Source organism: Oncorhynchus mykiss, chromosome 31 (assembly GCF_013265735.2).
Source record: "Oncorhynchus mykiss isolate Arlee chromosome 31, USDA_OmykA_1.1, whole genome shotgun sequence".
Classification (NCBI taxonomy): Eukaryota; Metazoa; Chordata; class Actinopteri; order Salmoniformes; family Salmonidae; genus Oncorhynchus; species Oncorhynchus mykiss.
The window spans coordinates 41,026,879-41,040,455 of NC_050571.1; the positions used below are offsets into that span (position 1 = coordinate 41,026,879).

The window sequence follows — 13,577 nt, forward strand, 5'->3', positions numbered from 1 at the left end:
TAGGGGCTCACACCAACAGCTGGCCATTTCACATGGAGCAGACAAGTCGGCCATAGCAACGATGTCACCATATTGTTTATCTGAATGTTTTCTTAGGATTTCCAAAAAAGGGGGGGGCTGTAATTACTTAAGAGTATCATATGTGAACAATTGGGTATTTCGTAGGAAAAAAAGTTCAAACAAAGGATGTTTTTTGTACACTATTTTATTTCCGTTAAATAAATTAAAAGTACCACACAAAATATACATTGAAAACAGTTGTGCAAGTCTTCCTTTGCATATGTAGCATTATTACTAGACAGACCATTACGAAACTTGAGGCATGAAGAGGAGCAGAGCGCATAAGCCAACACATGAATACACAGACAGGCGCCAGATGAAGAGGAATAAGGAAACATGAATGTGGATTTCTCTCCCAAATATGACTATTCAGTCCTGGCTATCTCTCCTCAGCTTGGGTTGACCTTATTTCTGATGTAAAAGCTTTGTGTTGTGAATGAGATGAAAAGACCAGATTTCCTGTTCCTCCTCTTTTGACTCAGAGACAACCGGAAGGACAAATCCATCCAGGGCCAGCCATGGTTCGGCCAAACTAAGCAAAGCGTTTAAGTCTATGACAACTCTGAGGAACGCTAAAAGACATGCCTGGCCCATTTTAGAAATATACTGTCTGGGATGATTGCAGCGAGGCACAGAAATGTACACAAGGCCCACTCCACTCAAACTCATGTCAGGTAAAGAGCTAACACTGACATAGTTCGTTAATCAAAGCACTTACCGGTTTCTATCAGTGTTATAGCTATAAGATTATGTAACACACTGAAACAAAGGCTTCCGTCTCAGAACGCATTTTCTGGTTTAGCAATGCCTGTTAAACGAGATGACGAAGTACAGGCTTTTCTGGCAAGACTGTCGGTGTGTTAGCTATAATGTTATTTAACCCATTGAAACACTGTTTGAAATGTATTCATTAGCCTGGACCTGTAGTAGGCAAATCAATACTCGATGTCATACCTTAGCATGGAATGACAACAATAGAGGGGTTGGCTACACCACATACAGTGTACGGAACCAGGCTAGTCTTGAAGTGTCTGTTGACTAAGCAACAGGCTTTTCTGGCATGATTAGTTGACTGGAGACTTACGCCAGGGCAACAGTTCCTGTGGAAACGGGCGTCATATACCAACCGTGTCACATAACCGGCCTGTAAAGTGCCGGCCAGGAGAAATTTTGACATATAACTTCTAAAATGACTAGACAGTGTCAAACACAGGGAGGAAACACTGTTGAAATTCCACAGCATTGGAGTTCCCCATTTCATAACCATAACACGATCCACGACAGCGTTTGGGGAAAAACATTTCCTTTGTGGCCCAGAAAGGATAACTGTTTTCCAGACACAATTTTGTTTCTCAGGGTGTAATGAACAACTAAATCCTGTTCAACCTGCACTGTAAAAAATACTTAGTGACTGAAAAAAACTGTTTTTCCGAAATGGCACCCTTATATAATGCAGTGCTTTGGATCAGAGCTCTGGTCTAAAGTGGAGCACTATAAAGGGAATAGGCGGCTATTTGGGACACACAGACAGCAAAACAGGACATTATATTGTCTGAATATACTGCGGGAGACAAAGTGACAAAAAATACCCTTGCATTAGCACACAAGACCAAAACAATGACGCTCTAAATTGGCATGAAGGCAGATAGTGAGGCTGAAGCAAAGACAGAAAAAACTAAATGAGGACATGGCAGACATTAAAAAACGACTGTACCACCTGCACATACATTTTTGAAAACAAGAACACATAGTTTGCACCAGCATAGTAAGAGTTGACAGCAGAGTCAAACATCGTGGACAATGGGGACAGGAGGACTATTTACAACAGTTAAAAGACACCGATACCGTAGAGGTGTTTTCTCTCTGAGGTTCTGTAGGACTGGTTTCTGGGACTCATATTAAAAGCCTACTCTTGAACTAAAAAAAAAGCATGCTCAATAGAGAATGTTCATCTCTGGGTCTGAAAAACTGGCCTATAAAAATGGCAAATAAATGCAGGCATGATGACTGATCACTCTATTGTGAAGTTAGTGTGACGGGTTCAGAGTTGCAATGTACTCTCACTAATATTGAACGACAGAAGCAAAAAGGTGGGTTTGAACAACCACGGGCAGTTAAATAATACACAAAATGTGGTCTTTTAAAACAATTATGAAGGTGAAATAAACTATAGAAGATGGTGAAAAAAAGAGTAATGTAAGAAAAAAAGAGAGAATAAATAACATTGGTTTAAAGGACAGCCCACTGATCGTTCTAACATCTCCCAACATCACAGAACCCAGACGGGACTTCTCCCCATTGTCTTGTAACAACAGAAAAATCTTCCTTTATCAGATTTTTCCAAACAAGAAAGGACTCACTCAGTCTCTCTGTGTTCACTAGAAGTATTTTGTGCCCAATATCACTGTCTACTGATGGTTTTGAATAGTTCACCCCGAGAGTAGTATCCATCGGATAGCTGCAATTCAAATCTTCTGGACGACCACCTGTGTGGTCCATCTTTAGTGTCATGGACTAACGGATCATCATTATCTTAGTATCTATGGGTTCGTACGTACATACATACATAATACATTACACACATACATATTGTATTTTCATTCAGAGTTCAGATAAGGTATAGGTAGTCATTTTGGCATGGAACATGTTATATGAAGCATGGGGGTCTTGGGGGTCTTGGGGGTTGCCTGGGGGGGGGGGGGGGGGGGGGGGGTGGATCCATAGACAGGGCATACAGGTCTTCTGGTACAGAAAAAAGTGCAGAGAGGCATCAGTCAGTTCACTGTCACTCCAAGCTACCGACACCTAATCTGCAGCTACACTATGATCAGAAGTGAAAACTATGGTGATGGATGTGAGTGACTGAAGCACAGAACAACAAAGGCTGGGGCAATTGGTAAGAGCCTGTGATAAAAGAGAGGGTCCCATATAACTACACTGTTTGTTCTCCCACCACAGGATCCAACACACTTCCCCTAAGGGCCAGGGGACGTCAGGGGAGTCACACCATGGTCCCCCACACACACGCCTTGTGTGCACCAAAACTCCACTCTTATAACAGTTATCAAAAGGTCCAGCCTGGAGGATGTCTGAGCCCTAACCCCTGACTCTTAACCCCTCACTCGTCGTCCACTCCCGTGAGGAAGCCCAGCATGAAGAGGACGGCTCTCTGTCGGTCCTGCGGGGTCTGTCGGCCCACCATTTTGGGCGGGGGCCGGATGAGCAAGCTGGCAAAGAGGGTAGCTGGCATGGGGCACAGTGGAGGAGAGAGAGAGGTAGAGGAAGATGTTAGAAACAGGAGTTTGGATCCGTTTCCTTTCAATTCAGTGAATTCCAGTTCCTGAATATTTTCTTTCAATTCTAAACTTGAGTATTTAATTTCCAGAATTGAAGTGGTATTGACCCTGAATCTGGGTTGTGTTCAGTAGAGAGGATACATGTTGAAATTGAGTCAAGTGGGGACAAACTACTCTACCTGAACATGTCCAATAAGAACACTGATATTTGCATTCTGTTGTCAAATGTTTTCCTACATTGAACCCTAGTGAACTCAACCTCAGAAAGCGAATGTGAGAGAATGTGGCCATGGGGAACTGACCTATGAGGTTGGCAGTGAGGTTGTTGTTGTGGGCGTATTTCAGCAGCTCCTTGAGGAAGGCCATCAGGTAGCGGAACACGTTGCGGTGAGCCCGGGGCAGCTGGGAGATCAACTGTCAAAACAGCCCAGAGAAAAGACAAATGAGAACCCCAACCAGACCCTTCTAGAACATAGATGACAAACTATGTCTCATGGTGTGCAATGACCATATGAGCTTTTAACGATTCAATAGAAGTCAATGACTCCTACTTGTATCCATTACGATTCATATGGTATCAAACACATACATTTTTATGTGGAAATATGTACACAATGCACCTGTTTGCAGAGGCGGCTGTCGTGGGAGCAGTCCAGGCTGCGCTGGTAGAGCTCGTAACACACCACTGGCTCGGGCAGAGCTTCCAGAAATATCAGCAGGGCCTCGGCCACAGAGTGGTTACAACCAGCTGACACACACACAGTCGGGGAATAACACACAGATTTGGGGCCCGAGGGTCGGTGTGCGTGTTTGAACCACATTGCTGTCATACTGTGCAGAATCACCCTCGAAATGGTTACCCATTATGTGATGAAGAATAGAAATCTTGTGCCTCTCCTTGCTCAAACTGATCCTCTCAAACACACTGGTTGTGTGTGTGTGTGCGAGCACAGCGCACGTACGGGCAGGAACACTGATGATAGGGAGAATTGCACACCATAAAAACCACACACATCATTTTTCATCCACATGGCAAATCTACGTAGCATATGTCGTGAATGTAGCACCTCCTAATACTACCACCCCATGCACCTTGGCAGCAGTCGGTGTATAGCAGCCGCTTTATCACAGTGACCCATATAGCTGTGTGGCATCTCAGTCACAGTCTCCCGTTACAGGGCTGGGCCTACTAGTGGATCTGGGCCAAAGGGTTTGGAATGACTTGGGACATATGAGCAAAGGATACGGATGGAGTCAGGAATGCTGGTGTCTAGGCAGTCAATGATACTCTGCAGCTCCTCCTGCAGGCCCGGAGTCTGGAACAGGTCCTCCTGGAATAATGGTAAGGAGTTTACAGCCATTTTGTTTGTCCTTGGAATAAGGGTAGGTTAGAAGACAATTTAGAGGTTGAGACGCTAAGTCTAGAATAGTGCTTGGAAAGGTTAGCCTTGAATAGAAAAACAAAATGTTGTGCTGTTTCGCTCCGTCCAAACAGAATCATTGACGTGACAATAGTGAAATGGAGCGATATTCCGTTTGGATTCCAGACGGAATCCCTTACTATCCTCTCACCTGTTGGCAGGACTTGGTAAAGAGGTGGTTCACCAGCAGCCACACCTCCTTGGGGATTTTTAAAGGCTTGTCCTCCGTGCCAGCACTGTCCACCATAAGGAAGCTCATCTTGGACTTCTCCTGAAGTAACACACACAACCACAAGATGTCAGAAACATAGATACTATACTGAGAGAACACCATAAGATGTCAGAAACATAGATAATATACTGAGAGAACACCACAAGATGTCAGAAACATAAATACTAGACAGAGAATACACACAACCACAGCATGTCAATGGCATACTATACCATAATGACAACACACACAACCACAGTATACTGAAGAAAATAGTTGGCATTTCAGCGCAACTTTCGGTCAAAAAAAGACTGTCGTCAGAGCATAAGCATACCAGATTCTGACACAAAGTCTCTGTTAGTAATGTGACTGAAACCAGCTTTACCCGGTCGAGTCATAAACTTATGAACTGCTTAATTCCCTAGGGAGGATTTGGTTAGATTCATCCTTTTTAAAAGTATCCCATTTATCAAAATGTTGATTCCATTCCAAAGATGATTCCACATGGCACATTGCCTGTCATTATAGGTATTGGGAACATAGAGCGGATTAACGCAAGGGTTGGATGTCGGGTCGGCTTGCAGGAGAGCCATCTGACTGGAAGCGGATCACGTTGTTTTGTGTCTAGCTGCAAATGGATCCCTGAGAACTAGGGAGAGTCGGGCCAAAAATAACCACTGGCAATGGGGGGTCACACACACACACACACGAATGGGACACAGTGATAGCCTGCAGAGCCATATACAACATCGAGAGCTAGAGAGCCTCTCAAAGTGTTACTGTTAAGTGTCTAGGAGTGCAGCTTCTACAAGAGATGTAGCCTAGGCTATGGTTAGATGACCAGAAATAAAGGCTTTTACAGAACTCAAATACATCAGGCCCTGGATGTTGATTTGGGGGGGGGGGGGGGGGGGGGGGGGGGCTTTTTCCACTGGTGCTACCAATTTTTTCAGTTGATGGCACCAGCACTTGATTTGGTCGCACCAATATCTTTACCTCACCAGTGTCCCATAATGTACCTTCATTCCATAGAACCAGGCTAAAAGAGGAGCCATCTTTTAAAGTAACATGCCATTGCAGGGCTCGACATTCTGGTCAGTGACAACTGAAAGCTACTGGCCTGAATGAAAAGAACACTGGCCTGGGAAAGCAGATGATGCTCACATTACTTAAATGTTATATTTCATTTGAGGGCTGAGCTAATACCCTATTTCCCGGGCTACCCAGACTCCTTGCTCCATCCAAACGCTACGCCACGGACGTTAGTTTCTTCACCGTAATTAGTCTGGATCGGAGTACCTACCCAACCCTTTACCGAATGCGAACACATTCGGGGCCATCTTATTGGTACAGACACCGATGGGTTGGGCCAGAGACACATGGGTCAACCGGCAGTTTGACAATTCCTCATTGGATCTGATACTAAGATTGGATAGAGACGATCCAATCGCTGATGACTTTGTTTTGTACAAACACCCCTCGTCACCAAAAACGACTTCAATAACGGCGCAATCTCAAAAAGGGTGTTTTTGTTAGGGATTTTTAAGTCACTCCACAGTTCAAGAGCCCTTTTTATATTTTGGTAAATTCTGTTTTATTTTTCTAGGTTTCTGGTTTTCACTCTCAAAATCACACTATCAAAAAACTAAAAACTGGAAGTTCTAAATTCACAAAAATGCTTAAACCACATCAGAAGACCAATTTTGAGGTCAGGAAACAAAAAAATAAATAATAACTTCTAAAAAAATTGGAGGGATTATTAGGTGGCCATGATGGTATGAGGGCCATATTGGGAATTTAGCCAGGAAACCGGGGTTCACACCCCTACTCTTACGATAAGTGCCATGGGACCTTTAGTGACCACAGAGAGTCAGGAAACCCATTTAAAGTCCCATCCGAAAGAGAGCACCCTACACAGGGTAATGTCCACAACCACTGCCCTGGGGCATTGGGATGTTATTTTAGACCAGAGGAAAGAGTGCCTCTTAATGGCCTTCCCACACCACTTCCAGCAGCATCTGGTCTCCCATCTAGTGACCGACCAGGGCCAACCCTGCTTAGCTTCAAAAGCAAGCCAGAAGTGGGAAGCAGGGCAGTATGCTGCTGGCCCACCATAACACGTTAACTAGCTGGCTAACTTAGCTGGTCCATTGTTGCCTATGCGAGGAAGTTAGGCTAGCAAGCATTTTTAGCTAGGTAGCCTATGACAACAAAAACTAAAATCCATAGACCATTTTGCCAACATGAAAGAGGATGGCATTGGCGTTCAACTAGTCTACAAGTAGGGTGAGTTCAAAAAATGTTTTACTTGGGCGTGCGCACACACACAAATAAAACACACAGAAATCAGTTCCATGGACAGCCACATTACATTTCGCAACATTGATTGGAATAAATAGTTTTTGGTATCTAAGTTAGTTTTCACTGTATTAAAGCCTAGTTGATTTGATGATCTTTAAGTGTAAATGGTGCTGGAATAGCAGAGGCTTTGTGCTGACCTGCAGTAACTCCATGGTTCTAAATCAGTAGTTGTTCAGTAAACTGTAGGAAACATTAACTTGCTGGACCATGCTGCAGGTCATTTAACTGTCTGTTACATCTAATATTTGCTTTGTGGACTTCACCGGACAGATGTTGCTTTCCAGTTTTGTCATGAAACAAACGAATGTGTAGTTGAATTTATTCCACCTCTGTGCGACTTGTCTTTTTGTTGTCTCGGTCTTATTCTACTGTATATCACAGTGGCGTATGAATGAATGGGTTATAAAGCACGCAATGCAATTATCATAACATAGGTTGTAATACAGCTTTTATTACCGTCTTGGCTTGACCAGTGATTTATCCCACGCACCACTACTGGTAGTTCCTGAGTTAATTAGCAACTAACATCCCATCATGCTTAGGGTCATGTATAAAATGCCAAGTTGCACATTATTTTGCCTACCATGGTTAGAAGAAGGATCTCAGTGACTTTGAAGAGGGGTCTCAAAAGGAGCATAGGGGGTTTAAAGGATATGTGTGTGTGTGTGTGTGTGTGTGTGTCTCTCAGTCACCAGATCCCAACTCAATTGAACACTTACTGGAGATTCTGGAGTGGCAACAGACATCGTTTTCCACCAATTTTGGAATTTATTGTAGAATAATGGTGTTGAATCCCTCCAATAGGGTTCCAGACACTTGTAGAATAGATGCCAAGGCGCATTGAAGTTGTTCTGGTGGCTTGCAGTAGGGCCCAACGCCCTATTAAAACACTGTTGGTGTTTCCTTTATTTTGGCAGTTACATATTTATGGTGCTATCTGTAGTGGGTTTAGCCATGCAGTGATTCAGTTTCACTGGCCGGTGAGCTGCTCAGATACGGAAGGTGAAGATGGGATTAACATCAGGCTTTATATGGGTGAAGTTGATTCTGCTTAACTGAGCACAGGCCCCCTCTGCTTCTCCCTAAACTCTCATTAGCCTTAATCATGTGTGTGAAGGCCTGTGCACTGTAGGGTGACCTGCTGTGAAATGAGCTTGGGTGTGCGGAAAAAGGACTGTATGTGTGTGTGGAGGGACAGTTGTGATGCGAGTGTACTGCAGTGGTACATGTGGTGTCACTTCTATGATCACACACGCACGCAAGTGTGAAAACCAGACTCCTCTCTTGTAGGGCTGGGCGATATATCGAATACATTTGAATTAATCAAATTAATGTTTTTGCGCGATATTCTAAATGCCTGTATCGCTCCTTCTTTGCACCTTACCATTTACACTAGAGATCTGAATATAATGACAAGATGCTCATGACTCCAGCCTAACAATAGGAGTCGTTGTCCCAAAGGCGGGAAGCCAGGCGACAAGCTTAGGTCCAAAATAAGCCCATAGAAACGCATTGGACAGATTTTAACGAGAGCAAAACCTCTCGCTTCGCCTCTTCCTCTGTTCACACACACAAGCCCCTGAAACTAACACCAACAAAGTTGAGAGATCACTTCTTCCTCTCGGTTTGCATTTGAGGTTTGGTCCAACAGAATCGGTCACCCAAACACATTGAGACATTTTACTGTAATAGTAGAAGTTAACCTGTCTAACAATATCCTTTATATGTCTCAACAACTCAGCTGTCTAGTCTTTTATAAAATGTGCAATAAGCATAAAACACAGCTATATTAGGAATTGGCCACTTATTATCATTCGGAGAAATACGGTAGGTTACTTGATTTCAACATCTGAACAAAGTGAAGAGGCTGGCATGCTGTTCAAACAGTTGGAGACGCATAGAAGGTAGTCTTCATAACAATTCAACTGTTCTGCCGTGTTAGCTACAAAACATATCCAAGTTGGCCAAACTTGAAATATAAAGATTAGCTGGCTACTCACTAGCATGTGGGATTGTGCTTGAGAGATTGCTGTGGAGACCTGTGTTCATTTTCTCTAATGCCTGCTACAATAAGTTGGTCATTATTAGTGAATGTGCATTATGAATGGTTCTGGTTAAATGTATAACGAGGGCATTTTCATAGACTTGAAAGCCAAATCAGAGTTGTTGGCAAAAAAGCAGGATAAACTATTTAGAATAAATAATTACATTATCAGTGGGGCTTTAAGCCTAATTTCACACGCCCTGAATTCATTAGATTATTGCTGACTGTTTGAAATGCATTGTATTTTACATTTAACTGTACAATAAAGCTTAGAGAAAATGTTTGTTTTTTAAACAATAATTTGAAATATTTAAAGCATATAATATGCACATTTCATGACGGTCTTATGCGGGCCACCAATATCTCAGATTGAAGACTAGTACAGCTAGTAGTGCTGAGAGATTAGGTATTTAGGTCGATTGTATATATATATATATATATATATATTTTTTTTTTTTTTTTTTTTTTGCGATTTCAAATATTTTTGTAGACATTAAATGCAATACGCATTATGTGGGTTGAATGCTGTAACAGAGAGTAAAAAGTCCCATGATGGTAGTGACTGCCCATTACTGCTTATCACTTATTAACCACAATTTATTCACATTACTTCAATCTAATATTTCAGTTGTGTATATTACATTTGTTTTTGGCCTAGTTGATGACTTTATTATTTCATTTCAAGTGATCATCTCTATAGAGCAGCTGCCTATGCTGTCTGACAAAACAGAATATTGGCCTGCTGGAAACTAAAACGCCCTACTATATATATATATATCACGCAGTTGGGGCTTGATCGGATTTCTCTCTAGAGAACCTGCACATGGCGCCCACAGCAAAAAAGGAATTAAAATAATTGAACCAACAACAGTCAATGAGTTGTTTTAAAAAACGAAAAAATACCACAATTCAACTAAATGCTCAGCACTTACAGCTAGTACTGCTATGGCAGAGACGGACATGCAACCCCTGCGTCTAGAGCTGTAGTAATTAAGCCTTTAGTATTGGATCCCAAAACAGAATATTTGATCATGGTCCTGTCTGAACCAATGTCCTTCCCTAATTCAGAACATGAAGTACTGTATATTTGGTTAATCTAAGGTGTTTTTATGTCAAATCTAGAAAGCAACATTACTAGACTAGAACCTGGGTTGCCTATTCCGCTGACCAACAGCGGGGCAACAGACTAGCCTTATACCCTGACTACACAGCTCGCATCGCATGAGCGAGCGTTGCAAAATAAATGTAGAAATCTATGTTATTCAATTATTGCACCCACACTGCTTGTGTCTGCGTTGCCATGGGCTAAAATAGAAGTCAGTTCTATTTCTGACGCAGATCGTCCTGCCTCTCCCATCTCCTCATTGGTTTATAGAAGCAGGTACCCACGTGCCATCTCCTCATTGGTTATACCCAAGTGGGTGATTGAAAGACGAACTGTGTTGTCGGTCGTCGTAGTAAAACTATGAAAGTTTAGATGCCAATCACCATATAAGTTCAAAGATGAAAAAGCTTGGAAGGAGGAGAGATGACTATAAACGATTCAGTTGACCATTTTATGTGTGGATTAATTGTCAGAGTAGAAGACCTTGTGCATTTCAGGTAAAATAACAACTCAATGTTTATATCCCAGGACAAATTAGCTAGCAACAGCAAGCTAGCTAAATAGGAAAAATTCGCTAGCAAGTGCAAGCTAAAACTGCCATAAATGTTTAATGCTTTTCGACATGTCCAAAAATTAATGCAATAGGTTCAGAGTTTGTTTTGATATTTTAACCTGTGTGTCGTGATCGCGTTCGGTGTAGGGGGACAAAATACATGTATGCACGATGGAGCACAAAACACTGTTTGGGTTCGGTGTTAGTGGACAGTCCCATAGTGGGACACCATAGAAATAGAAGGATTCTAATCATTATATATTTCTATAAATGGGCACACCATGTTGACTTTACCTTTTCCATGTAGCTGTCCTCTCCCTGAGCACCCAGCAGCCACCAGCACAGCAGTGAAGAGTTGGAAAGGAATGATCAACGCAATGAGGAAAGAGAAATAGAGAACAGAGAAGATACTGTAGATAGGACATAAAGCGTAACCACAGAGGAGTAAGGGAGTAAGATAATGACATGCTGTTTGAAAGGTGCAATCTGTAGGTTACTTTCTGTTTTTTTTAAGTATTGTCCCAGGCCGGCAGGATTGGGGGAAAGGGTCTTTGAGAGTGTATCGAGCACTGATTGGCCTAAATTGAGTTTTGTTTTGTGTGTGTTTTTGTTTGAGCATTGACTCCTTGAGCATTACAGGGGTTTAAGAAGTTACAGATTGTACCTTTAAAAATGAATGATTTCACCCAAAAGTAATCCATGCAAGGAATGACAGTAGAAAAGTAACAGTGGAAGCAAGAGATCATTTGAAATACCAATGGATCATATAAACATAACATACTAATCTAACACTAGTGGCCAAGGTGGATATAGATAGAAATGCATGGGCAGGCTATCCCTAGACTTTTAGTCAATGATCCCAGCATTTCAGGAAAGCCCTTCTGACATTTGTACACACCATGTGCCACTTCCTTATTCCCTTGGAGATTCTAAACAATGGCACAGGTTGAAACATTCTCGCTGCACTCGACAGACTGTGGAGATTAGGGCTGTGGCGGTCACTAAATTTTGTCAGCCGGTGATGTCAAGCAAATAACTGTTGGTCTCATGGCAATTGACCGTTAATTAAAATAAACATGTAGCTTCCACATGCAGACCTTTGGAACATCTACAATTTAAAAGGCTAAAAAATACATGTAATATAGCCTACACCTTCACAATAAATCCATTATTTATTTTAAAGAAGCATGATAAAAAAGAAAATACAGTCTATTTCAAAGGAACAGAATAGCATACTCTGAGTTGTCTTTATGTTAGGTCCTGATCTGGCTATGCCAAATGGATTTGGGCTACACTAGTTCATTTAGTAGACCACAATTGCTTAGAATTCCATGGCATTATTTTATATTATGAAGAATACAATTGAACAAAGCTGAATAAAATAGAAACGATTTGAGGGTGTGCGGCTATTCTGTATTGAGCGGTTAACAAAGAAATAGGTACTCCTATATGCTTAATTTAGAGTTATTTATGCGACTTTAGTTGTTCTACAAACGTTGGGCTATATGTTTTGATTTTTAATACATTGTAAGGCTGCATGATGAGACTAATGATGATTTGAAAAAAGTTGCTTGAAAAGGCATGAACTCTGCTTAGTTTTTTTGTGCAGGCTGTACACACTTCATCAGTATCTCATTCACAATTTGACAAGCACTTGAAAATGCCTTGAATTTCACGGCGGCCTCCCCTTCGTGTGGCCGTAATGTGCCCTAAAAAAATCCATGCCTTTTGCGGCCAGTGGCTGTTGTGCCCTTCTCCCGGAGTCCTGTGCGCTCCGAAGCACCTCTTACTCACATGGCTCTCCATCACGTGATCGGGTCTTTCTCACAGGCTACAAGTGAAGACGGACATCTGGGATGCAACTGCGCACGTCCTTATCAAATTCCGAGGTGCATATTAAAGATATTGGAAGAACTGTCCACATTGACTTTTCATCAGCAAACAAGATGTGTAGGCCTACCGAACAGCAAAAGCACTAGCCTATGTCAATCTACTATCCCCCATAGTACAATAGTCAACCTATTCTGTGCGAGAAATAAATATTTCAAAACAGTCTGGAACAGTTGATAGATCCCAAATTAATACAACCACTAATATCCAAAAACCTTTTTCTTGCAATTTTGGCTGACAAAATAGAGCAGAACATTTAGCTTACAAAGTTGATAAATTAGGCTATTTCTTCACTTTATAAGCGCAGCAATGTGCACATTGCAGTAGGCTATAAGTGCAAATGTTAACAGGAAAACACCATTATTAAAAGTGACCGCAATTGTGATTATGCATGTAATGCTTTTATTATAAAATTATCTTCCCCAAACTTGAAACTCACGCGCTGCTTATGTACGCCAGTTAGGCTCTACACCCCTTGTAAAGCGGATTAATGTGCTTCATTTTAAGAAGTTATTTGGCGACTTTAGTTGTGATACAAACCTTATCAAAACATATAAACTATGGGCTAGGTTACATGAGGTGTTCGACTATGATTAGACATTTTTTTTTATTTTTTTAAAGGCATTGTTTCTTATG

At 41.8% G+C, this 13,577-nt stretch overlaps 1 protein-coding gene across 9 annotated transcripts in view; it reads right to left on the bottom strand.

The window, feature by feature from the left end:
- Positions 1-189: 189 nt before the first annotated feature.
- The window catches only part of ocrl (OCRL inositol polyphosphate-5-phosphatase), a 40,639-nt gene continuing 27,251 nt past the window's right edge, over positions 190-13,577 (bottom strand). For 8 of the 9 annotated variants that reach the window (XM_036970382.1, XM_021584193.2, XM_036970381.1 and 5 more), the window contains 6 exons: positions 11,346-11,369; positions 4,929-5,048; positions 4,603-4,687; positions 3,977-4,104; positions 3,659-3,770; positions 190-3,303 (listed from right to left, as the gene is read on the bottom strand). In XM_036970382.1, coding sequence (XP_036826277.1) covers positions 3,179-3,303; positions 3,659-3,770; positions 3,977-4,104; positions 4,603-4,687; positions 4,929-5,048; positions 11,346-11,369 — 594 coding nt within the window. In that variant the 3' untranslated portion in view covers positions 190-3,178. The remainder of the gene's footprint in view (positions 3,304-3,658; positions 3,771-3,976; positions 4,105-4,602; positions 4,688-4,928; positions 5,049-11,345; positions 11,370-13,577) is intronic. The other variant, XM_021584192.2, reaches the window with a different exon arrangement.